Source organism: Xiphophorus couchianus, chromosome 16 (assembly GCF_001444195.1).
Source record: "Xiphophorus couchianus chromosome 16, X_couchianus-1.0, whole genome shotgun sequence".
Taxonomy (NCBI): domain Eukaryota; kingdom Metazoa; phylum Chordata; class Actinopteri; order Cyprinodontiformes; family Poeciliidae; genus Xiphophorus; species Xiphophorus couchianus.
This window is the reverse complement of record NC_040243.1, coordinates 1,638,286-1,666,084: the sequence shown is the minus strand read 5'-3', so window position 1 is coordinate 1,666,084 and position 27,799 is coordinate 1,638,286. Positions and strand designations below refer to the sequence as shown.

At 40.1% G+C, this 27,799-nt stretch overlaps 1 protein-coding gene across 3 annotated transcripts in view; it reads right to left on the bottom strand.

Annotated features, from left to right (window-relative positions):
* The window catches only part of tmem104 (transmembrane protein 104), a 48,289-nt gene that overhangs the window by 11,659 nt on the left and 8,831 nt on the right, over positions 1 to 27,799 (bottom strand). For all 3 annotated transcript variants that reach the window (XM_028042543.1, XM_028042542.1, XM_028042544.1), the window contains 3 exons: positions 22,365 to 22,464; positions 21,324 to 21,420; positions 4 to 97 (listed from right to left, as the gene is read on the bottom strand). In XM_028042543.1, coding sequence (XP_027898344.1) covers positions 4 to 97; positions 21,324 to 21,420; positions 22,365 to 22,464 — 291 coding nt within the window. The remainder of the gene's footprint in view (positions 1 to 3; positions 98 to 21,323; positions 21,421 to 22,364; positions 22,465 to 27,799) is intronic.

Below are 27,799 nucleotides of genomic sequence, written 5' to 3'. Positions count from 1 at the left end.
TACCGATCCAACGCATGAGTGAGGTGAGAATCTGAAGATATTTGGTCTTCTGGGCGTTGAAGAAGGTGAAAGGCCCCAACAGAAGGGTAAACACGCTCTGCAGGAACAGAAAAAAAGTATTTTACTCGTCTGCAACAAACTCAGAACAAAATAAAAGACAAAAAGGAGTTTCTAGCTTGCAGAAATCCAACTCAGAGCTACATTAAAGCAGCGCTTAAATTTGAAACCTGCATCAGTGAGCGCTGATGAGACCTGGGAGAAGCGCCGTAAAATGTCAGCCACTGTGAATAATGCCATAAATGTCAGAGTTAGTCAGCATTAGAGCTTGATTTACAAGGCATGAATATGAAGTCTTATGCAAAAAGCTGCAGCAGAGACACTTCTATTCTTAATTTGTTTGACAGCAGAATGTGCGTTCATTAAAAATTAAGTGATCTGCGAGGTTCAGCTGTTCGTTTCTAAAACCCAACCAATAGATTCGACCCTTCAGAGTAAAATCGTTTCACTTGAGTGTAAACACCAACTAAGTTAAACTTAGAAGTGAATGCAAAGTGAGGTAAACAGTTCAGAATATTTATCCAAAACATTAAGTTTTCAGAACCTGCAAGAAAAATTTGACAATTTCAAGAAACGCATTAAAACATTGAGAAATGTAGCGTTTCTCCAAGGAGAGCAGGTGGATGAAAACCACAAAAAATCAGACAAATAATCAAACAAATTCACAAAGAAATATGGAAAAGAACGATCTGATACGCACAGAAACCATCAACCGAAACTTTTTAATATTCCCCAACCAAACCATAAACATGTTCTTATAAAAGTACAAAAACTAACAAGAGCAAAAGGTTAGAGATTAATCTTATTGCAGCAGTTTACTGTAAAAAGGAAATACAAGCTGGAAAAACAAGAAAAAGGGAAAAACAAACAAAGAATGGAAGATTGACTGAACATTTAGGACTTTTTGTGGATTTTTCCGTGGAATGTACGTAAATTATTCTCAGCTTTTATTGACTTGTCTAAAATATCTGAAAGAAAAAGCAGCTTGGGAAGCTGAAGTAGTTGGACACAATGGTCATGATGGGCTATTGGCTGGCAAAGCAGCCAATCCAGGAGTGCCATTCATTTTCCTTGCATCTGATTGGCTGAACCTCAGAGCAGAAATAAGGAAGATGGTAGATGTTACCGTATGCTGTACTGATATGTTTTTAACTGCATCTATGTTTGGTATTTGAACTACTAAAATAGGATTTAGTTTTTCTAGACCAGATAGAGAATGCAATTTACAAGTAGAGATATTTTTAATGCTTTTTGTTTTGTTAACTTATTCAGACTGATGGCTGATGCGTCAGACAACGAGGCTAGCGCCAAGCAGGATTAGCATCTGGTGAACTTTTGACGGTTCTTTGCATCAAAACCCTGCAGAGACTGTTTGTATTCCAGCTGGTTTTGTCTTGTAATGCAGTCCTGATTGAGTGAAAAGAGGCCGATTCTTTCCCTCCATCCATCCATCCATCCTCCCCGTCTCCTGACAATCGGGTCCGCCTGCACAGCGTGAGCGGCATGTGATCTCAGGCACTCAGTGTGTGCCATTTCATGTGAAGAGCAGCCTGCTGGGCTTCGGTGACGTGCACACAGGTCCCTCTGAGGACGGAGTGAGACTTCAGCTCAGTGGCTGACATGTAAGAGACAGCAGAGCGCAGACATAAAGACGGCGATTTAACACTGAATCCATCAGGCGTCCAGGGTCACTTCCTCTGAGAATACATTTGAAAGACGGGTAATAGTAAGACACACTTTAAACCAAAATTGACTAGATTATTCGTTAAAGCGATGAAAAATATGTACCTCTGCAGTTATAAGGCAAAAATCACCAAAATATGTGGCTATATCACATAAAAATGTGAAAATGAGGAGAGTAAGTCTGAATATTGAAATATAACCAGCTGTCCGCCTGGCAGCGTGCAGTCAAAGCTCAATCTGAGACGAAGCATAAATCTGCAGGAGCCATTGAAGGTAATAAATGAACCATTATGAAGAGAGATGAGTCTGAAGATGGAAGAGAAACTGACAGCAGTATTTTAGTTAGAAATATGTCTCTGTGGTCGACTGCATTGGAGCAGCTTTACTTTCTGTCTGTAGTCTGCAATATGGCATCAGTTTTACACCCATATTTAAGAAAAAACCGACGGTGTGATGCTGAACTCAACCCAGGATTCAGTGGACAAAATACTCTGAAGTAGCACTGAAACGATTAATCGTGATAAATCAATTATTCAAATAATTGTCAATTGTTCTTAATCGCTGGAAAAACAATTAATCAACCCACTTAGAGTAGTAATTAAACCAAAATTGTTAAAAATAAAAAAATATTTGCATTTAAAAACGTAAATATGTTCAACCCAAAACTCTTCAAGCGGTAGAGTTTTAGTTTCACCTAAACTTCAAATTCTGTAAATAAAATCTCCTAATAAGCACTTTTTGAAATCCAATTATAAATCAGCATCCATCCATCCATCCATTTTCTGTTCACCCTTGTCCCTAATGAGGTCAGGAGGGGTGCTGGTGCCCATCTCCAGCTACGTTCTGGGCGAGAGGCGGGGTACACCCTGGACAGGTCGCCAGTCTGTCGCAGGGCAACACAGAGACACACAGGACAAACAACCATGCACACACACTCACACCTAGGGAGAATTTAGAGAAACCAATTGACCTGACAGTCATGTTTTTGGACTGTGGGAGGAAGCCGGAGTACCTGGAGAGAACCCACGCATGCACAGGGAGAACATGCAAACTCCATGCAGAAAGACCCCGGCCGGGAATCGAACCCAGGACCTTCTTGCTGCAAGGCAACAGTGCTACCAACTGCGCCACTGTGCAGCCCCCACAAAATAAATCAGCATTACAAAAAATAAACAGATTAGTCCGACACTAATCCTAGAACTATCAGGTTCAGTAGATTCTCTTGAATCTACTAATCCAAGTCAAGCAAATCTACCAAACCTGATAGTTCAGTAGTTTTGGTTCAATTGGGAACCAAGATTTGAAACATTTGTTCCAATTTTCAGCTGTTTTGGTTCTTTCCCACTGCACTGAGTCCGAACAACCAAACCCTCTGAGCAACCTGTTCCCCTCCTCACCTGTAGGGGCGCTGCACCCAGAACCACTGAATGAAATTACAAAAAACCTCTGAAGACGACAAAAAAGGAGTAGCATCGGTCTATGGTCTGCTTGGCGTTCACATATGCATTCATACTGCATCAGAGTTTACTTCAACCTAACGGAGGCAGAGGTTCGTCTGAGGACCAGAATTTGATAGCGTTCACACTTCATCACACAAGCGGAGAGAAAGTCTCAAACGCTGTTGTGCATCAACTAAAGTCTCTTAAATCATTTCTTCAACTGTCTGGCACATAAACCCTTTAAAAAAAATCAAATATCTGCCTTAGCTGGAAACAGCTGTCAACAAAACAACAAAAAATCCTCCAGAATCAATATGCATATCAAGAATTTCATAACAGACTAATCGAAGCATGCCTGAATATAATGCATTTATTCATTTAATACTTTGTTTAGGCCGCTTTACTGATCTAATCTCAGTCTGGTTTGTTTGCAGACGTACAGATTTTCTCTGCGCTTTCTGCCTCCTAAGCACAGAAGCTGCTTACGCTTCACGCTCAGCTTAATAAATTTAGCAATAAACAAAGACATATTCTGTCAGGAGAAAAGTGGCCTGAATCAATTCTGCTCTCAGGCAAACCCGGCGGGCTTTTCTCCTCTGCAGGAGGTCACTCATCAGCTACGAGCATTTCGACTTTGACATCAGAAACAATCTTTAAAAATGACAGCAGACATTTCTCCTTTTCAGCCGAGGTAAAAGCAGAGCGTCTGGGTATAATCACACAGTTCCATGAAAAGCAGCGATAGCTGAGTCAGGGAGACTTTAACGAAGACCAGAGAGAATCTTTACGACTAACCAGCTATTAGCAAACAAAGTGCTCATGTGTACAGCATGTGATAAAGTAGTTATTGCTCTGCAGAAGCAAGAAAGACTCACAGGTGCAATAAACTGCATGTCTATCATTTATTACTGGCTGCATATTAAACACTACATAATAAAGTTGGTATTTTTTTAATAAACACACATTTCCAGGACGTTTTTGGAGGTTTGCAAAAATTTATGATAAACTGCAATTTATTTCTTTCATCCATTTTTAAAAGTAATAATTCAAATATTGTATTGTGTTAAACTCTTGAAACTCTTACAGAAGAATTAACTGCAATTTTAAAAAGAGGAGGCCTAAGTTTTTTTTATACATTAATACTTTAAAAGCGTCCGAGATTTGGTTTGATTGTTTTGTTCATTAACAAAACAATCTGACTATTTTAATAGCTATGGGCAATTCTTAGAAGAAATTTGCTGATCAGCTTTTTGTTTTTGCAACAGAGTTCAAAACAATTATTAAAAAGTTTCTATCAACTTTTCTGTTTGCACAAAATCATTCTTAGAAACTGAGGTCTTACGTTGATCTATTTTAGGGCCTCCTGTCACTTTAAATCCAAATAAACTGCTGCTAAGCCTCAGCTTGGGTTGCTAGGTAACAGCATGTGACTTATTATGCAGGTTTTTGAAACGGCTCCTTTTCCAGACACCAAAAACCATTAACTTGTGTCAATGATTAGCTGGATGCTTTTTTTAAACGTTTTATTTAAGTGTTTCTGGAAGCAGTAGAAACCGAAATAGAAAAATAAAAACATGTAAAATGTGAATTTTGTATAGAAAAATTTAAACAAGTCTTGAGTCATGGACAGAAAAAGCTGATTGAAAAAAATGATTGGAGTGCAAATATTGCACTGGGAGTGCAGTACTGAACATTACTGAGGTAATGATTGTGATTTGACTTATTGTGCAGCTTTGACTAAAGAACAAACTAAAATCCTGTGATTTCTCCTCACTACAGCCTTAAAGAGACACAAACTTCTAAAAACAAGTTGCATAACGTTGACATTCGCTCTGTGAGCCGCCATGTTGGGACCAGAAGAGAGACGGTAACGGGGTTAGCTCATCGTGAATGAGCTCAACCTGCCGCCAACTGGCGAACCAAACTACAGCTGCCGATCCTTTCATGTTATTTAGGATTTATGCAGGTTGGATGGAGAAAAGTCTCTTCACTGTCGGATTGCATCACTCATGAAGCCAATGCTCTCAAGCCACATCCAACGCATTTGGCTGCAGTAAACCCGTCAACCATTCGCTCCATTTAAGTAATTAATCAACAAATATTTCCAGATGCCTGAGGGCTCCGAGGCGCCGCCCTGGGGAACGCCGCGACCGTCGCCACGGCTGCCAAACTTTGCAGAGATTGTGAGATAAACGATTTTGGCTGGTGCTGCATCAGATTTATTGGTGAAATACCCAACAGACGAGCAGCGATCATGTTAACAAGAGGGAAAAGTGATGAAATTCTGTAATTACCCGGATTGGTCCAGATTGGGCTCGGAAAAAAAAAAAAAATCAATAAAAGTGAAGGGAACAGCAGGGATTATAACTCCCAATCCAGACTCTAATCCCAATCCTAATCGCAAACAGATTGTCAAGTGATTAATGTTTCATTGTTACATACATGTGAACTTTAAAGTTAATACAAAAACAAAATAAAATTGCCATGAGATGAAAAATTATCTTTAAATTACTGAGAATAAAACTAGAATTTACCGTAGAACATTTACTAATGTAATATTTTTCCTTCTATTTAGCCGATTTTATTTGAAAGCTCCCCTCCCATGGGCCCACCACCCGTGGGAGGGGCCAAAGGGGTCGGGTGCACTGTGTGATGGGTGGCGGCCAAGGGAGGGGACCCTGGCGGTCCGATCCTCGGTTGCAGAAACTGGCTCTTGGGATGTGGAATGTCACCTCTCTGGTGGGGAAGGAGCCGGAGCTAGTGCGTGAGGTCGAGAGGTTCCGGCTAGAAATAGTCGGTCTCACCTCGACGCATGGCTCTGGTTCTGGAACCAGTCTCCTTGAGAGGGGCTGGACATACTTCCACTCTGGAGTTGCCCAGGGTGAGAGACGTCGGGCAGGAGTGGGCATACTTGTTGCTCCCCATCTCGGCGCCTGTACGTTGGGGTTTACCCCGGTGAACGAGAGGGTAGCATCCCTCCGCCTACGGGTGGGGGGACGGTTCTGACTGTCGTTTGTGCTTACGGGCCGAACGACAGTTCAGATTACCCACCCTTTTTGGAGTCCTTAGAGGGGGTACTGGAGAGTGCTCCTCCTGGGGACTCCCTTGTTCTGCTGGGGGACTTCAACGCTCACGTGGGCAACGACAGTGAGACCTGGAGGGGCGTGGTTGGGAGGAACGGCCCGCCCGACCTGAACTCGAGCGGTGTTCTGTTGCTGGACTTCTGTGCTCGCCATGGATTGTCCATAACGAACACCATGTTCAAGCATAAGGGTGTCCATATGTGCACTTGGCACCAGGACACCCTAGGCCGCAGTTCGATGATCGACTTTGTCATCGTTTCATCGGATCTGCGGCCGTATGTCTTGGACACTCGGGTGAAGAGAGGCGCGGAGCTGTCCACTGACCACTACCTGGTGGTGAGTTGGCTCCGGTGGTGGGGGCGAAAGCCGGTCAGACCTGGCAGGCCCAAACGTGTTGTGAGGGTCTGCTGGGAACATCTGGCGGAATCCCCTGTGAGACGGAGCTTTAACTCCCATCTCCGGCAAAACTTCGAACACGTCCCGGGGGAGGTGGGGGACATGGAGTCTGAGTGGACCGTGTTCCGTGCCTCCATTGTCGAGGCGGCCGATCGGAGCTGTGGCCGCAAGGTTGTCGGTGCCTGTCGCGGCGGCAACCCTCGAACCCGTTGGTGGACACCTTCGGTGAGGGATGCCGTCAGGCTGAAGAAGGAGTCCTATCGAGCCTTTTTGGCCTGTGGGACTCCGGAAGCAGCTGATGGGTACCGGCGGGCGAAGCGGGATGCGGCTCGGGCGGTTGCTGAGGCAAAAACTCGGGCGTGGGAGGAGTTTGGAGAGGCCATGGAGAAAGACTTCCGCACGGCTTCGAGGCGATTCTGGTCCACCATCCGGCGTCTCGGGGGGGGGAAGCGGTCCAGCACCAACACTGTTTATAGTGGGGATGGTGTGCTGCTGACCTCTACTCGGGACGTTGTGGGCCGGTGGGCAGAGTACTTCGAAGACCTCCTCAATCCCACCAACATGCCTTCCACTGAGGAAGCGGAGCCTGGGGACTCTGGGTTGGGCTCTCCAATCTCTGGGGGCGAGGTCGCCGAGGTGGTTAAAAAGCTCCTCGGTGGCAGGGCCCCGGGGGTGGATGAGATCCGCCCGGAGTTCCTTAAGGCTCTGGATGTTGTAGGGTTGTGTTGGTTGACGCGACTCTGCAATATCGCATGGACATCGGGGGCAGTTCCCCTGGATTGGCAGACTGGGGTGGTGGTCCCCCTGTTCAAAAAGGGGACCGGAGGGTGTGCTCCAATTATAGAGGGGTCACACTCTTAAGCCTCCCTGGCAAGGTCTATTCAGGGGTCCTGGAGAGGAGGGTCCGTCGGATAGTCGAACCTCGGATCCAGGAAGAGCAGTGTGGTTTTCGTCCTGGTCGTGGAACACTGGACCAGCTCTACACCCTCAGCAGGGTCCTGGAGGGTGCATGGGAGTTCGCCCAACCAGTCTACATGTGTTTTGTGGACTTGGAGAAGGCGTTCGACCGTGTCCCTCGGGGAGCCCTGTGGGGGGTTCTCCGGGAGTATGGGGTACCGGGCCCTTTGATACGGGCTGTCAGGTCCCTGTATGACCGGTGTCAGAGTCTGGTCCGCATTGCCGGCAGTAAGTCGGGCTCGTTTCCGGTGAGAGTTGGACTCCGCCAGGGCTGCCCTTTGTCACCGATTCTGTTCATCACTTTCATGGACAGAATTTCTAGGCGCAGCCAAGGTGTTGAGGGGATCCGATTTGGTGGCCTTAGGATCTCATCTCTGCTTTTCGCAGACGATGTGGTCCTTTTGGCTTCATCAGATCGTGATCTGCAGCTCTCGCTGGATCGGTTCGCAGCCGAGTGTGAAGCGGCCGGGATGGGGATCAGTGCCTCCAAATCCGAGGCCATGGTCTTGAGCCGGAAAAGGGTAGAGTGCCTTCTCCGGGTCAGGGGGGGTGTCCTGCCCCAAGTGGAGGAGTTTAAGTATCTCGGGATCTTGTTCACGAATGGGGGAAGAAGGGAGCGGGAGATCGACAGGCGGATTGGCGCAGCGTCTGCTGTCAAGCGGGCGCTGTACCGGTCCGTCGTGGTGAAGAGAGAGCTGAGCCAAAAAGCGAAGCTCTCGATTTACCGGTCGATCTACGTTCCCACCCTCATCTATGGTCATGAGCTTTGGGTCATGACCGAAAGAACGAGATCGCGGATACAAGCGGCCGAAATGGGTTTTCTCCGTAGGGTGGCTGGGCTCTCCCTTAGAGATAGGGTGAGAAGCTCAGTCATCCGGGAGGGACTCAGAGTAGAGCCGCTGCTCCTTCACATCGAGAGGAGCCAGTTGAGGTGGCTTGGGCATCTGGTCAGGATGCCTCCTGGACGCCTCCCTGGTGAGGTGTTCCGGGCACGTCCCACCGGGAGGAGGCCCCGGGGAAGACCCAGGACACACTGGAGGGACTATGTCTCTCGGCTGGCCTGGGAACGCCTCGGGATTCCCCCGGAGGAGCTGGAAGAAGTGGCTGGGGAGAGGGAAGTCTGGGCCTCCCTTCTGAAGCTGCTACCCCCGCGACCCGACCTCGGATAAGCGGAAGAAGATGGATGGATGGATGGATATTTGAAAGCTTTAAAACATCTGCTAAACTGTTGAAAAGCAACTGTTAAGAAATTTACTCTTTTCTGTAAAAAAAGAGAACAATGGACAAAGAAGAAAGAGAGACAGAAGCAAAAAGACAGAAAACCAGATTAAATAGAGTGGAGAGGAGCAAGCAATGAGGACAGCAGGTAGAAAAGGAAGGAAAGAAATAAAGAAAAAATAAAAGGACCTACAGAAGAAACTTAAAGGAAAAGCAAAATGGAGGCTGGCACGATTGCTTCAAAGTCCTGCTACTCATAATTTAATGCTGATGTGTTAAAAGTTTTTCTGTAAAATGTCACAAGATGCTCAACATTCCTCATTTTATTTTTTTGTTGGTGTTTTCCCAAAATGATGACTTTATTCTTGTAATTAAAAAGAATTTAATCTAAGCTTGAGCCTTATATTTTGTCGTAGAATTGATCTGGAACAAACTGGAGCTGTAAAACAAGATGGCCGCCCTTGGTGTGCATTGGTGGAAAAAAAATAAAAAAAATCCAGATCTTCTGCAAACTAAAGCTTCAAAAACCAAAAATCGATAAAATCCAGACAAGTGTTTTCCTCCTTTAAGCAAGGTTGCTGTTCTCACCTCTGTTTTCATGTGGCAAACTCTCCTTATAAATTGAAATAAATCACTCCAGCTCCTTTTCAAACAGAACAGCTGCAAAACGGCAATAATTCAACTCCTCTACAGCTACATGCATCGTTTAACTTTAATTAAGAGCCTGAGTGGAGACCTTGAAGGTGTGAAGAACAGACAGAAGAAACATCAGAAACAACAACTCTGCTCACTTTCTTGGCACAACTAAACTCTAAACTTCTGTTTTTTTAAAGTAGAAAACTAAAAACAAATGTAGAAACACGATTTAAAAGAAAATACAGCAACCAGGGACTGCATGGACAAATAACAGACATTATGGGACAATTCACTGCCTGGATTCTGACATGTATGATGAAGGAGCGGAGAGCAACCCGACTGAGGTCGTATGGAAAAGAAATTACATAAAATAGGCCATAAAAAGCCCAGGAGATATTTACAAACTTGATAGCCATAACAAGTGAAGTGATTCACTGAGCACAAGGGCGGCAGGGAGGACGGGGAAGAAATACAAAGATGCTCCGAACATGATTGGAGAGGTTGGAGGTGGGATGATACTACAGAGGGGAGTAGAAATGACGCCTAATAGGCAACACGACACACTTGATACCTTCTGGAGTTAAACGTTTATCACAATGAAGGAGTGACTACTGTTGGCAATATTAATCACCAGAAACAAATTAGCACAAAACCTGACCAGCATAACGGAAAGAGACACTGAAAATATCCCAGTATAGACGCACCGATTCTGCCTTTTCTGGACAATATCCAGAGCAGGATTTCTTGGCGATCCAAACTGCTAATTACATTTTTTTTTTACTGCAAGACCTGTGGGACTTAACAGGGTTTCTGCAGGTTTCATAAGTGCAAATTTAAGACTTTTAAAGACCTTTTTAAGACCATTGTGACTAGAATTTAAGGCCTATATTGCCACAGAAGTGTACAAACTTCATCCATCCAACTGACAAATTTGCAATTTCCCATCGTAGATCCAAAACACGTAGCTCTCCTGCTCATAGGGCATATTAGCTAGCTAATATGTCATTTATTAGTTAGCATTTCTTTCTTGTTGGCTAGCACTGACACTCTGCTTGACAAAAATAACTTCACTTATCTTGTGATTGTTAGCAGGTTTGAACAGAAAATGAACATTTATGCATTGACGAATAGCCTTTAACTTTACTCGGCAGTGGCGTCCCCCATGGCTGTGTTCTCTTCCCACTCCTCTTTTTGACCCTGTTATTGCAGACCACACACATGCTGGACACCAACTATTTTTACATTTACGCTCACATTGGCGCTACAGAAACAATTTCTTCCTCCAGGCCGTTTACTTTCAGCTACAGTAGCAAGGTTATTTCTGGTTTTTATTTCCTTTAAAATGTAAAGAGTATTATAGTTCAGAACAGGCAGAAAACCCCAAACATTTTTAAATATTTGACTCAATCTGGCCAATCAGGGATAAATTGGACGTTTCAAATTCACGGCCAGCAGACTGGTTTTGCTAAAGTAAAACTTTTTAATCAGTTCAAACTCGAGTGCAGGTGAAATGTTGGGACATGATTCAGCATGATGGGGTCTGAATGCTGAGGAGGGTTCCACCCCCCAAGATATTAATCAACTTTATAAGCTGAAAGTTGCTCAATAAAAGGACGAACCCTGTGGCCTGTAAACGGAAAACAACTGAAAGATGCAGTCGCTGCAATGCAAGGGTGAAGTTTCTGCAAATCCTGGAACAAAATAGAAGATAACAGTTTATCTTCTTGGAAATACTTTGTTTTTGCCAACAGCGTAGACATACATTCATGTTATTAAGCGAGAGCACCAACAGTGTTTTTTAAATCCAACTCTTTTCTGACTTGAGGATTGGTTTAAAGCAGAAGCTTCAAAATTAACTCCCAGAATATCAGCAAAAGCAGATCTACAACAGAACGACAACAACTAGAGGCGAGCCCTGAAGGCTGACTTAACTCAAACACAGCAAACATCTCGACTGTTTATTAGACACTGTCAGCTCTTTATGATCATAGATACAGAGTGAAAGCAGGAGGAGGAAGACAATCTGAACAGGAGAAGATGGAGGAAGATAGATCGAAAGAAAAGAAACGACATGCAGCGTCTTTAAGTTTCAGGGTTTCATAATTTCTTGAGCAAAATGAGCTAAAATGGAAAAGATGTCTAAGTAAGCAAAGATATTGATGTTATTTTATTTAAGAATATTCAGTAACCGAATAATAAATCATGCAAATGTAAATGATTGAGCTGACACTATTTACCAGTCAACCTGGGTTTGACCTTTAAATATAGGCTGTAAAATAATAATAAAAAAAATCTCAATTGGATAAAATCTCTGAGATTAACAATATGCCGTTAAATTAATCCAAACCGATGCAACATTTAGCCGAGATGCCTTTATTTGACTGCTGCAGCAGCAATAAACTGCATCAATTTCCTCCCTGCCAAAGCAAACGCTGTTGCAATAAGCAGAGCCTGTTAATGGAACGGCTTGCAGAAAACTCATGTAAAAGTTAATCACACGTTGGTTCATCTGCAGCGTGATTAGGATGTTCTACTTCTGTGGTTTTAATAAACTAAAAGGTCTTTCTGCAGAGTTCTGAACTTTGCGTAATGAGGTCACAATCACCTTGAATCTTTTGTTCAAACTTTGGAGCAAACAAATTGAAGTCTAAGAAAATCAATTAACATGAGGCACTCCACTAATGCTCTTTGCTTAGACTCTTCAGTCTAAAATTCTAAATTCATTTTTTTATTGGGTTTAGAAACTAAGAAGAAGGAGGGAAAATGTATTAATGATAATAAAAATAACTTGCCGCAATTCCCAAACTATTGAATAGTCACACCCACTAACTTAGAGGCTGAACTTCACTTCACTTTTCATAAAATACATATTGGCAACAAAAAGGGTTTTTCTGAACACTGCATTTAACATTATAGTTCTGAGCCTTCAGAGACACATAAAGAAGGTTACAAAGTCAGTCTTCTAGCACCTGAAGAACATTTTCAGGATTAATGTTCCAGTAAATCTAAAGAAACTGATTCCTGCATTTATCTTTGACTTTTTAGGCCCGTCTAAGAAACAATGTAGCAAATCAATCAGCTGCAGCCGATCCAGAACGCTGGCTCTCTTTAGCGCAGACAACAGACTTTAAAGTCCTTCCATTAGCTTATAAATCCCTGAACGGTTTAGAAAACCGCAAAATAACCAAAACACTGAGTTTCACCTCTGAGTTTCATAATTGTGTAACTGGTTGCTGTCAAGTTTTTAAAGTGCAAAGCATTTTAAACTGCCTTGTTGCTGAATGGGCTAAGAGATAAAAATCAATTCTAATTTTTAGAGGCGCGATTCGATTCAGAAATTATTTGTAATTCAAAAAGCAATTTTTATACTCCAACTGAATAATGTGACTGACGAGAGGAAAACACGGTGTAAACAAACTGAACATTTATTTACAATAATTATAGGGTTCCATCATATTCCATCAGTTTATATTTAAGCAAAATTAAGTTTGTGCATAAAATTCTGTAACTTAAATTCCCAGTGTTAGTTAGCTGAGCTTACTGGCTTTTTATTATATATAAAAAAATTATTATTTTTTTTTTAAATCAAAGAATTAAAATTAAGCAAACTAAATTTGATTTTTGATTAAATTCAAAATTCCCAGCTGCATCTCTGCTAAACTTATAAACCTGACTTAATCCGCAGAGTTCAAGAACTGTGAAAAAATTACGGGTCATTATCTGGAAATTATGGTACCCTTCTTTTTAAGTTCAAATGTTTTAAGGCGAATAGATTATTCAAATGAGTCGTCAATTTACAAGATCTGGGAGAAAATCAGGACCGACAGACTTTCAAGGATTTCTAAAATCATGGAAGCCACAAAACGACGACCAACCAGATTCCCACGCAAAGCAAAACTATAAATTAGACCCAGATGCTGTAAAATATAAACATACTGACTGATGACAGTTTAACTGAAGACAGGACTTTTCTGTTTTTGTGCCATTTTTCTAATTAAACCAGTGAAATAAAAAGTCATGCTCCAAAATAAGAAACCATTGCATATCAATGACTGTAAAAATAACAGGAATATTTATGACATGTCTGAGGGAGAAACGATCCGCCTGCAGACTAATAGCATCAATTTCCTCCAAGCTTTTGTAAAAATGAATCAAAGGAGGCGAGAAAAGCCAATTCCTCCCAAAAGAAGCTAATAGATCTATGAGAATAATTAAAGAAAAAAGCCTCACCGGGTCTAATGGGTCAGTGGACGACACTTAAATTCTCCCAGCAGAGTTCCTGCAGGGCACCAGAACCGAACCACCAATCAGTTCAGAAGATAAACCAGCAGCTTGAGTTTCAATAAAAAAATGTAAAAAACACGGCTTCTCTGCATTTTAACTGAGGTCATGAACTGATTTTCTTTGGCGAACGAGAGAATTGTGCTACAGTAAATAACCAATTTTAGATGTTTCACGCTCAGCGCAAAGATTTGTTTCATATTCCCATTTTTCCTCGACTAAAACAGAAAAGAAAAACATTTAATTTACCAAACTCATGCACACACAAAACAAACAAATCAGCTATCAGAGGAATAACGGTAAACCTCCTGCAGCAAATAGCGTTAGCTTGTTTCCAGCAATATTTTTATGCATCCGAGGAAAATAATTTAGATTTGGCTTTAGGTGTTGAACAGAAAGAGAAAAAGTTCAGTTCTCTAAATTAGTGGAACATTTGGTGCAATTTATCCAAACTTTGATGTTAAAAAAGGTGACAAATTTTACATTTCTGGCCATGTACCAGGGTTTCATTACAAGCTAAAAAAATGTTTCTGTGCAAGTAGCTCATGTAACTACGTGGACATCTACAATAAAATAAGCTCGGTATAATAAAAAGTATTGGCTTGGAACAGGTTATGGAAATTTGGAGGATCTGCTTGTTACAAAAGTTTCATTTTATTGTTCTACAACATTTTATATTACACTTGATTGTTTTTAATTTATTAAAATCAAGGATAAAAAGTTTTTCTTTTTGCATTAAATTTTGTTGCTAAGGTCTAAGCACTTAATCCAGCAGGTGATTTATTCTGTTTTCACCTCCTAACTTTAATGTTTTGCTGCTACAACAAGGCAGGTGGATATAAAAATCACCTTTCAGTTCCTGGTTTAGCAAACTGCAGAAAAATATTAAACTTTTTCTGAATAACGTCACGGGAACACAATACACAGCTCAGCTCATCTAAATGCTCTTATTGAAGCTTTTCTCCTTTCTAGTCATTGAAATGAACAAACAATGCAAGCCTGATGAGGTTTAAAAAGGAAAATGTTAAAATAATAAATGCTTGTAGCTTAAGGGAGGAATTTTCTTCACTCAAAGGTGAAAAAAAAAACACCTAATAAATAAGAAACAATGTGCCTGCTGATGACCTTGAGTATCACAGGGTTTAATGAAAACATGATGCATGGCTGTACAGAACAACATGTTATCTGGAAAAACAAAACACTGAATCATCCCGTTTATCACAGGACAACAAAAAGGCCAGATTAATGGAAATGCGTCTCTTATAACCTCTGCATCTCCTTCCTGACCACAAACTGACAGCTTCCTGAGACTGCGGTGATTTATTCCTGCTGTGATTACCGCCAAAGAAACTGAAAAAAGGTGGAGCGGTTCATGTTTTAAACCTGAATGAAGATACTTGGCACCAAATTAGTTATATTTTTCTCAAACAGTCCGTTAGCCCAGCGGTTGTGTGTTCAAAGCTTATTTTCTTCTTCAAACGTTTTGTGATTTTAACAGAAAGTGTTTCATGTTAGTTTTGTCCATTTCCAGCAGAGGTGTCCAAACGTTTTGCCTTGAGGGCCAAAGTTGTTAAATTAAAAAAAAAAAACATTTTTAAAACAACGTTTGTGACTTTTCTAAATTTTATCCGCACAAAAAAAAATTACATTTTATTAAAAACAGCTTGATTTTTGTAGGAAACGGTTCAATAAGTCACAGTTCTGAATTTCTTTGGGTTATTTTCTTATTTGAGAAGGAAGATCAGCTCCTGAGAAAAAACTTTAATAAATGGTAATCTATTTTTTATACCCAATATATTTTTAAAATACATTATATAAAAAGATGAAAACGCTTTCATCTGAATCAAACAGCTGTACCTGAAGGCCAGTTTTGCTCTGTTCTTAAGAGGGCCGCCCAAAATCCCCCAGAGGGCTGCCACTGGCCCATGGGCCACACTTTGAACACCTTGGAGTGATTTTATGTGCCAGGTTTGCTTTTCTTTACAACAGATAGTTTTCTTGATCGATTATTTATGTCTGTTTCTTTTCAGGAAAGAGACGCCGACAAAACTGCTGACGCCATTAAATTTGTTTGGCTAATACATTTTCTTTTTGTTACCATAGAAACTATTCCTGGTCCATTTCTTCTCTGCTTAGCTGCATTTCTTTTTCCAAAAGAGTCACTAACTCAGCTATTGATGCCATTAAATTTGTGTAGTCCTATTACTTCATACAAAGTATTCCTGGTTAATTTCTTCCATTTTGCAGAGTCTGTTTAGCCGTTTCTTTCCTAACAGAATAATTTCTGCCATTAACTTTAAGTCCTCTCCTTTTCTTATTTCACAGAAAAGTACTTTTGGCTAATTTTTCATTCCATAAATCAGTTTTAATTCTACTTTTTTAACTAAATGCCTTATATAAACACAGCGGATGCTAATGTTTAACTGCAGTGAAAGGTGTTTATAGAGAACGGGCATGACGGTCAGTAAAACTCCTGGAATAAATCTTTGTTAGTCAGTTAATTAATCAATCAGAGGCGTCTGAGTGGAGTGGCAGGGTGGGTCACTTCTGAAGTTTTACAGCCACTTTGCACTTTAAATTAACTTCAGTTCAACAGGCTTAATGGAGACAGAGCAATTGCATGAAAATCAGCTGCGAACAATGCAGCGTAAGCATAAACTGCTTTGGATCCCAAAAGCTGCATTGATTTCCCATCAAGTCCAGCAAACTGGGAGAAGAATGCATTTAAAGCAGATTGAACTGGATCCAGTGGAAAAACCCGAGCAGGAGGCGAACGAGGACAGAGAAGTTTAATTCTGGTCAATCAGGAGAACAAACGGTTTCCAAAGTGCGGCGCGGGGGCCATTTGTGACCCTCGGATTGATTTTGTGTGAACCCCAACTGCAGTTCAAAATTATATAAATTTGGCCTGTTGGTGCAGGCTTTTAATTTGTAATCAGAGTAAAAAATTATTAATTTTCTTACAAATATAAAGTTCAACACAAAGTATTCGTGTTTTTAATAATCAAGCTTTAACAAAAGATTAATCAAGTTTATCCAGAAACTTTTACTGAAAAGTTTACTTTATTCTTTCTAAAACTTGGTTAAATATAGCAACCATTTGGAAACAAAGTGACCTAAATCTTGTTCTTATTACTGGAAATAAATTTATTCAATCAAGCCCAGAAGAATCTGAAAACTGGATATTTTTCTTTTAGTACAGCAAACATGCAAAATCTGGGCCATTGTAGAAATAAAAGTACATTTCTGCCAAAAGATGCAGAAATTTTGACAGTAATCTCAGAAATGTTCTAGAGAAAACAAGGAAATTTGCTAGGAAAAAAAATATCTAAAAAAAAAATCTAATTTTTATGTTAATATCAGAAACTTTCTACAAAAAAAACACTTTCAAATGTTGAAAATTTCTGAGTTTTTGCCAGATACTTACTCCTTTTTTATCCATAATGACCCCAATATAGTGTCGTAAAAATCCTTCTCAAATTCTGAGTTGACAATTTTGGCCCAAACAAAGTTTGGACACCCCTGGTTTAATCTTTTCAATGCTATGCAACGCTTCCTAATATGATTCAGGAAAAAATAAACCTAAATACGGGATAAAGATGCTGTCAGCCGCACAGAACATGGAAATCAATACGCAGCTTAGAAAATCCCAGAAGTTTAAACCAGAATAAATGCTTTCATGTTGATGGTAGAACTGATTAACTCAAAAATCTGATTAAATATTAACTGGACTCCTGTAAGAGTGATTTTGTGTAATATTTCCAATAACATCCCAACGGAGGAAAATTAAACAGAACCAGCAAGTCCATGAGATCATCAAAAATAGACAGCAGCTAATTTAACCTCCCTGCCACAGCATTTAAAATCAGATTCCCCCACAGGCTGAGAGTCGCCGTCAGGACTGACAATCACTGCATGTGTCTGACATGATGGAGGAAGCAGCCAAAGAGATAAAAATAAATAAATTAAAAAAAAACAGCGAATTCCCAGACTGGAATGAGACCAAGTTTAAATAAACGCCCCAAACGGGAAAGTTTATAGAGGTAAGAGTTTAGAAAATTCATCTTTGCAGCTGGGACTTTAATATGATTTTAACACAATAATCAGGATTGTTTTGTGTTTCTGGTACAACCATAAAGGAAAAAACAAAACAAAAAGAACAAAAGATGAAAAAACAAGAAAAGGAAATAAAAGAAAGAAACTAAGGATGAAATGGAAAAAAGAGAAGGAAAATGAAAAAAGGAAAGCAGGAGGTTGGAAAAGATTCTAAGAAACAACAGGTTAAATATAGAGCAGCATAATAAAACACTAAATATAATGCTGGTCTCATTTTTGTTGCTCCCACTGTGAAGTTGTAGATATGTGCAGGGACAGCTGTTGTTCCACCTAAAAATATCCCACAATCTGTTGTCAACGGTGGAAAAAACAAGCCCTACAGGAAGCTCCCTGTGGGGGAAACCTGCCAAAAGTGCTCAAAGAAATCACAATTTAAACCCGAGAGGCTCGTTCAGAAACAAATCAGGCAGCCGTTTTAATCATTTCAATATTTACATTTAAATAACCAAACAGTTTGGGATTTGTCCTTAAGGTCTCCGAGTTATCCACTGGCACATTAAAATATATCGAGGCTGTGGAAATATTTACAGCAAATATAAACATCATTATGATTGCTTTATATTCATGAGATAAAACAGAAGTCAATGTCGGCTTCATTATAAAAACACTTTACAAAATAAGATGTGCACCATAAGTGCAACAAAGAGGGAAACCTGCTACTTATCTTTTAAAAAACAAAAATTAAATTAATACTAAACTTACTGTATTTGAGTTGCATGCAAACTACAGGTGGTGTTTTTTTATCATAAAGGTTTCCAAGCTTCACAAACATAAAATCAGTCCAGTAACTGGAAGAGTTTTTGTGTTTGTTTAATTTTTCCTGGTAAAAATCAAGGCTGGAGTCTCTACAGTAGAGAAAACTAATTTATACCCCCCAAAAATAAGGAATAGCAACCAGTTAAAAACTTCCTGAAATCAATAATTAGGTTGTACGTTCTACTTAAATAGTTTCTGACTTTCAAACAAAATTCAATGTTTTTAACAGCAGAGACCCAAAACAATTGAGATAAAGGAGGATTTAGTGGTTAAATGCCAATTAGAAACTAATTAAAGTTTTTATATGGACCAGGTTAAAATATCTTACAAAAAGCTTCAGAGCCAATAATAAAGGCCTTGAACAAGACAGGACCAAGAACACAGCCTTGAGGAATCCCTCATGCAACTGTCAACACAGCTATTCTGTTCAGTGAACGGTGGAAACGCGCAGAAAACTGCAAAACACACAAATATAAAAACAAAAAATGTTGCGAAAAAATTATCAAATATTACTTAAAATAAATTTTACTCTTGAAATTGGTCTCCGTCTCTCTGAAAGTCGTCACAACATGGCTCCTCTATTAACCCTTTCACAGTGTGTTTACCAGCGATGCTCTAAGAAGCACAGCAGATGTTGCTGCTGGCTAGTCTGCAGCAGCTCAGTGGGGGAGGAGCTTTGTCCTTGAAGGCGGGGCTAGGTCCAACCAGGCATTTCGACCAGCTGGAAATTATTTCTCAAACACTCCAATAACATAAAATAGTTGATTTTATACTGTTCCTTTAAGACTTTATAGTTGCTGTTCAGGGTAACTGTGACGTATCTAATAAAAACAAATTAATACATTATTGTTAATTACATGCCAATAAAATCTGTTGTTTTCTATGGCAGGAATGCAATAAAACGTAAAAACTCAGTTGGATATCAGTAAAAATAATCGTTTTCAGCGAAGTGAGGAGGAAATATAAAAAACAGGTTTCTGCACGTCGTTCTTCAGAGAGATAAAGGTCAGATTAAATATATCTGAAACGTTTTAGCTTTCAGCAACCAATTTTGAGCCAGGCTCCCTGGACGGCTGTTGGGAGGGAAAGCGGTCGGCTTGGCGGTTTCGCCCGGCGAACAGCGGAGACGCGGCGGACGCTCGGCCCGATGGCGAACCGAGAGGAGCTGATCAATAATTCAGAGTCAATATTCTGCTGGTTTGGACCATGGGTCCAACAGGACCGGAGGTTCTGGATGGCTGGAACATTAATATTTATCTACTACATGTTTAGATGTTACTAACTGAATCATTAGATTGGGATGAACAGAAAATAATGTCGTTTCTGTTAAAGTTTCATCATCTGAAGCTCAGTTTGATCTGATGAAAGATTAAATCTGATTATAATCTGCGTTAAGGAAGGGAGCAATAAAAGACAGAAAAGAAGGATTTGGAATATTGCCGTCTTCTTTCCATGATCGATAAATTTAAAAACTACAAGAACTTTATTTTAGTTGTACAAACCACAAACATTGTTGTATGAAAACATAATTTTTACTTAAGAGTAAAAAATATATTTTATCACTCGATTCCTCACTAAATATGTTTTTCATTGAACAAATTGTATTTTTATTCCAATTTCCTGTGTTTTAATGTTAATTTTTGGCATTTCTGCAGTGAAAAACACTTTAAGATTAAAAACATACAAAAAAGTAAGAAAAATAATCAGGAATATAAATCTAAAATTGAAATGGATCAGAGGATAAAAACATTACAAATCACTACAAAAACAAATCACAAGTTGAGGTCGATATGAAAGTGAAAAGGGCGTTTTACTATGATCAGCCTGTTTATTCCTGATACAAAATGTTTGCATGAAATACCTGACTGAGCATAAAGTAGAAAATTAGTTTTAGAAACTGCAAGTGTAAACACAGCAAGCGGAGATTATAAATCAGCATTATTTAAATAATATCCCACAGGAGAGAAAATTTCACTTACTGGTTTTTTTTGGTAATTCTATTAAAATGTAAGCAAGGACAAGAAGGAGAACAAAATTACGCAGAAAGATCAGAACATCCGTCACTGTCAAAGTAAAAACTGGAGCCGCGACTTCAAGGACTTCACAGATGAAGAGGAGGAAGAGGAGAGAGAGGAGGAAGAGGAGGTAAAGATGCTGAAGAATCATTGAGAAAAAAAACAAACAAAAAAAACAGATTTACGAGTGGAACAATTTCTCACCGAGATGAAAGAGTACAAAGGAAAGAAATAAGGAAGGACAGACAGGAGGAACCAGAGACTAAGAATGTGCTGCGGTCTGAATTGAGCTGCTCATGTCCTCTGTAAGGTACAGTGGAGGCTCTGTGATGCTGTGGGCCCATTTAAAGTCTAAAGGGATCCTGGTTGTTTCCAGATCGGCTTTCTGCCAGAAGCAGCTTGATGTTTTTAATCATACTTAGTATGAAATTAAAATGAAAACAAAACCTGACTCCTTAAAATACTTCAGTTGTAAAAAATGTTTTCATTTCAGAAAATATTTTTGTTTTATTGATTTCATTTAATCAGATCCATTTACTGGAGTCCTTAATTTCTTTAATAGTGATCAGGGCCACGAAAATGATTCCAAGGACCGCAAAGAGGCCCGAGTGCCATTTGTTTAGCCACGCCTGCTCTGTGTTGAACTTCTGATTTAACCGGTTTGCAGAAAAGACGTCAGCACTCACCAGGAACACCCGGTAGGCGTCCTTCCTGGTGACGGAGCCCCAGCAGGCGTCGGTGTCGTTGTACTTCACACTGCCGGCGCTGCAGGAGTGATTCCCGCTGCGAAAGAACAAAAATCTTTTCAGCATTTCCATCTAGTCAATCTAGAAACAAAATGGGTTTGAATTGAAAATGGTATTAAAATGCTATCAATTTCAGACTTTGCAGTTAAATAAAAATTTTAATCTAGTCCCAACCAGTCACTAGATTAGCCGAGAGTTAAAAAAGAAGCAAAATGGAAAATCTGATTTTTCTTTCAATAGTCTCTTTATTGGCAACATTTATGTGGTCAAAGATTGTTGAATTTATGTTTTGCATACATGAAAAAGGACCAGGGTGAGGAAGTGCAGTACCACGCCTCACCTCAGGGGGCGCTGTGTCTCACTTTGAATGAAGTAATTGTTGGACCTGAGTGAAGTTGCCACCCCACCTCCTTCAAATGTTACAAATTTGATGTCAAACTTTGTGCTGCGTTTGTGCTGCCATCATTTAAAGATATTAATGTTTCCAGAGGTCATGAAAAGTCAACCAGCCCCCCCACCTTCCTCAAATCAGATAAAACTGGAGTCAACCAACTGGACTATTTGTTTGTGCTGCTTTAGCTCTGAAGATGTTAATGAAAGTTTAAGTGTTTTAAGGTTGAAAAATGTTAGTTGCAAAAATAAGGAAGTCAGCCAAAGTAAACATTAACATCTTAAGAAATCAAATATGACTTTGTATTAAATATTTTTTATTTTTCTTGCCTTTATGCTGTTGAATTGAATGGGATTGGTTAAGGCATAATTAAAAGCTTTAATCTGCTAAAGTTAAAACTGAGATATGAGCTTCTGTATATTTGTCCCTTCAACTAAATAAAATATCTTATTTTCAGTTTTGCAATAAAATCCTTTCTGGAGGCTGCAGAGGAGAGCGGGTCTGCGGGTGTCTGGAAATGAAGCTTTATTGTTTTATCCTCAGAGGTCAGGAGGTCACGCCAAGAGGAAACAAACGAGCAGGAGTCTCACCAGGCGACCTCCATGAGCGAGATGGGCACGGCGGCGGCGTAGATGGCCAGGTCGCCGTACAGGTAGACGATGATGCAGATGTAGAACATGTTGACTCCGACTGAAACACAGAGAGGGGATGAAGACGCGATTCATTAAGAAACACGAGATCAAGAGGCGACAAACACATTCTTCATTCGCGGCGGCCGTCCAAACACGCCGCCATGATTGATGGCTGACTGTCAAATGTCTGCATCAATTTTAGAGCGGCGTCCCTCCATCTGAGGCAGCCTCTAGGCGCCAGGCACATCTTTCGTGTTTAATGAGGAATATTAATGGATTAATTATTACCCTAATCACTCAATAAGAGCGAAAACGTCCATCAGCTTTAATTTCTCTGTTCTCTCCCACAATAATCGACAAATTTCACCAGCAGAAACAGTCAAAATGTGCTGCACATCCATCATCCTCTGCACCATAAACGAGGGGTCAGATAATTCATTTCTGCCCAAGACATTAGAGTGCAGGGTCCATTAAAAAAAAATGAAGCCGGACAGATTTACAGCTTCTCCGACCACACAGATTCTTAAAAAACCCGAAGAGTACAGCTAATGATTAAATCAAGTTCAAACAGAGATTTAAAACACAACTAAATAAACAATTTAGTTCTTAAAACTTATTTCAGAGGAGGTTGGAGAATCTTCTAGACTTTCTGAAACTGTGATGTTAATCTAAAGCCAAACAAACCAGATTTAATTCTTTTAAATCACATTTAATTGGATACACAACAGTCAAATCAGACAAACGGATAATAAATACAGGTCATTTCCAAAGGTTACAGTTTAACAAAAACTGTTTCACTCATGACTGAACTCAGGCCTGTTTGTGTTTATAGTCAGACTATAAAGTTTTATCTGTAAATAAAAACCTATTTGTATTTTATTTATCCATATTATTTTTGTTATGCCGACACTTTGCACATGTGTTTTGCACACAAACTATCGTAAAAATGTAGTTGGAGATGCCATTTATGATTTTATTATAAAAATGAGGCTGAAATATGAACTTTCCTCCTGGAAGATTTAAGCTACCCCAGCCTTCTTTTCCTTAGCGCCACCTCAACACGAACACATTACCTGCAGACAGAGCAGGAAGTCCTGTTCTCTGCGCCGCCTGTCAGTAAGCGATGGCGTGACCGCGGGGGACGCAGACCTTCACAAGACTGTAACTAATATCACCCAATTACCCAGAGCCACAGGCAAAAACGCAGCGAAATGAGTCTTTGTGTAGCGGCGCGGTGCTTCATGCAGCTGTGGGAAGCATTAGCATCCATCAGCACATTACCTCAGACCGGACTGACAGCAGACATGACGGCCTGTCGGTTCGGGGAGAAAAAACGCCAAAGCTACATTTGGTCAAACACAGCAGAGATGAACCGAGCTGAGAAAACATCCAACTGCAAACTAATGAAGGTAATTTACAGATAACACTTATTGATTTCACACCTGATCGTCCGATCAATCCGGTTTGATTGGGGATCGGAGTTACGATATTTGTTGTATTTTCAGCTGCTGTGGTTTGCTTTCACATTACACTGAGTTAAACCAGCTTAATGTGATTTAACACAATAATGTAATTTTAAAAAAATTTAAAAGAAAAAAAAGACAGAAAAAAACAAAAAAAAGGAGATAAAAAACCTTAACGAAAAATTTGTGTCAAGTCAAACCCTTGAGGACAAGTTGCTGCATCCAAAGTGCACAAAGGAGCGTTTACTGCAAATCCTTCCTCCCAGCAGCTGTTCAGATTTTAAACTGCTCCCAACAAACCTCAAACGTTTACAGCCCTGCCGTTATCCGACAGCTTTTGTAGTCTGTTGTTTTTACATTTAAGTCAGTTTTTTTCTAATTACTGTATCCACATATTCTTTCTGCTGCACATTTATACTGTTGCAGAGTTTTTATTGTCAATTGCAGTTTTTAATGCTCAAATAGATGAGCTCATTTTGTTTTTAAATTAAACTCAGTTTCTTCTGGACTAGAGTACACAGTTTTCTTTACAACTACATTTATGTTGTAATTTTGACCCAACTATATAGTATATTATTTTCTATTTCTGTGTGAATCCACTTATTTTGCCTGTTGAACAGAAATGTTCTTACAGTGGGATATTCATTTGCACAATTTTCTTAACTAAATTTTTTTCTGATGCTGTAAATCAGTTTTTACTGTTCAGTCTTCTAATCTTATTTTCTGTTTGTATTTATATTTACACGTTGAGGGACATTAGGGGATATTTTTATTCTATTACAATATTCCCATCATTAACAAGCTGAAGCAGCTGAAGCAATATTTGTTTTGCGTCTCTGTAACTCACAAATTAAGCCTTCATCAAGCAGACGTTTTCCTGGAAATGCACTCTGAATATTGATCAGTTTGACCACAACAAATCTTTACGCAACACTGAAATTAAATGACACTGGGAACAATTGTAGAAAAAAAAAAACTGATGTAAACATGACTATTCATCTTCCAAACCACTTGGATATTCATCTCCTCACAACAATGACATTTAATCCAAAACCACTTGAGCACAAGAAAAGATGTTTGTGTTTGACTCTAATTACAGACAGAAGCCAGTTTTACTGCAGATTGAATTAGTATTCGCAGCCATGGTCCTGCATATGTCAGGGAGGGAGTGGGCGGCTTACGTTGGAGAAACAATCGTGATGTTTGCACAGCCAACGCATCATATCACACAGGTAAAGAACAGCAGAGACAAGATGCTGACGCAAGGACAGCCCCTCCGTGACTTTCCCAAAGTCGTCTTCTAATCAACTTTCAAATCATCGATGTGAAGGTTAAAGCAGCTGCTGCTACAGTGCTGCAGATAAGCCGGCCCCCCCATCAACATTCCTGTCAGTGGCTGCAGGTCGGGCTGATACGTAATCCATGGACTTATTCCAACAGAACCACCGCCGCCGCCACGTCAATTTCTACGTCAAATGTCCTCCAAGCGTCGCTCTGCAGCAGCAGCAGGGGAAAAGCTTTTTAATTGGCTGTAAAGGTGCAGGACTGATGGGCAGAACGGAGTGGAGAGGTGGTGTTGCACTTGTTTAATGTTGTGGAAATGCAAACCGGTGTAATGAACTTGCTTGCATTCATTCTGCTTAATTACCTCAGTGAAGAATCTATATCTTCCTGTGAGAACAGTTTCAGTCTACAACACTTTGTGAGCAGGTACACCTGCTTGATTGCTCATTAACAATTGAGGGAATCAGCCAATCACCTCGCAGAAACTTGATGCATGTTGAAGCTCAAAGAGAGCATCAGAAAAAAGAAGAAAGGATTTAAATCCCATTGAATGAGACATTTAAGCACCACAGCCTACGTCTGGGTTTCCCCTACACAGAAAAACCCAAAACCTTTCCACATATTTTTGGTCTCTTTAGTGCAAATATCTTAGTACAACTGAATTAAAACTACTAACTTACAAGTAACTTTAAACAACAAACAAGAGCTTGTTTTGAGTCAATTATTTCTTAATATTGACGAAAAAGTATTAGTTCATTGGCAGATTTAGCTTATAGGAAGACATTTTCCCCATATTATAAGTGAAGTAATCTGTACTCAGCACCTACATCTTGATGAAAAGTAACTATTCATCAAGATAGTTAATTTTGCCTCATTTCAAGTTTTGGACTAGAAACCAGACCAAAAATATTGGTAAGATTTGGGGGTTTTGCAGTGCAGTGTATTAGAAGTCTGGCAGGTCACCAGGCTGAACGGCATTTGTTTACTTTTAAGTGATAAGACGTGTTAAGCTAGGTTTACGTATTAGAAAACATTAGTAATCTGTAGTAGACAATGATGGTTTTAGCGCTGTCAATCAACCTCATGTACTCCCTTCTAAATATACTGGAGAAACAACTTACCATTACAGAAAAACCGTTTATCCACAGTCACCACTAGCTATGCTAACTAGGCTTAGCATTCATGAAATGCTATGCTAGCTGCAGCGTAGCAGAAAGCAAGGAGAAGTGATTGATGGCGCTAAAACCCACCTCCTTGCTCTGAGTGGTTGCTGAAGGCAGGAAATCTTGTTTTTATTTTACAAATTATATCTCATACTATCCTGTCATCATGGTGACAGTTTCAACAAATGTGTAAACAGATTCTTGCGCTGCAGCTTTTAGTGGTTTAATGAAAAATCTGCAGAATGTCAATTTTTTTTATCCAATTAAACATCAAAATAATGCTTAGTTTCAGCCCTTTCTTCTTATTTTCCACTGCAGAAAAAGGCAACCAGTGGCTCCACAATATCAACCAAATCTGTCGGCAAAATCACCAAAAAATCCACAACTTTTGTTTGGATCATGAATTCGAGGCAGACAGTCACAAACATGAAGTAGCTTCTTCATTTTCTCCAGTCAGCATGTGCCTGTATAATTCATTTCTGATTACAGTCAGCTTTCCCATCATGTCAAAGGCGAGACGCTGGGAGAAAAGTCATTTCTTCATCACCAATCGATACCTCCACGTGTTACTCTCATGTCTCGGAGTGAAAAACCAGCAAGGAGCTTCTCTATCATTTTCTGCAGCTCCTCAAAGCTGAGTGACAAGCGAGCGGCTGCAGCTTCAACAGCATGACCTGCTTGATGGCATGCAAGAGTGCAACCATGTGTGTGACTGCGTGTGTGGCAAGTGCTCCCCCTGCTGGTGAACAGCTGCAGGACACAACATCCCAGCACAGATGATGTCACAGCTTTGATCTTTTGCTGTTCTTTTATTCCTGCAACAGGGACCCTGCAGACTCCCGAGTCGCACGCATAAAGCTGCTTAAGGCGAGCAGGAGGGCGCTGTGCATGCCAACGGAGCCGGGGTGACGCACCGATACCAACACGGAGCTGCAGGGATCTCCATCTGCGTGCTTCAAGGTGATTCTGGCTCCAGCTTACATCACCAGATAGAAGAAGCTTCAGTAGCTTCACAATCTACTGAAGATTTTACCTGGACCAGAGTCCAGGTAAAACCGAGGCAATACCTCCAGACTGCAAAAACACAAAACCTTACCAAGTATTTCTAGTGCAAATATTTTAGCATTCTCAAAATAAGACACAACTAACTTATAACCAAGACATGCTTGTTTTAAGATAATTCCTTAATTTTAATGAAAAGGTTCCAATTCCTTTGGAAGATTATTTCACGTATAACATTTGGAAAAATGTCTTGTTATAAGTAAAATAATCTCCCAATGGAGGAAATACTTTTGTAGATGGAAATTCAAAAGATTTTCAACATTTGAAATTCATAATTTTCTAAGTTTCTGGTAGAAACTTTTGATATTGATCTAAAAATTTTATTTTTATAGCAAATTTCCTTGTTTTTTCTAGAACATTTCTGAGATTGCGCTCAAAAGTTTTTTTTCAGAATTTATTTCTTACAACGGCTCTAATAGAT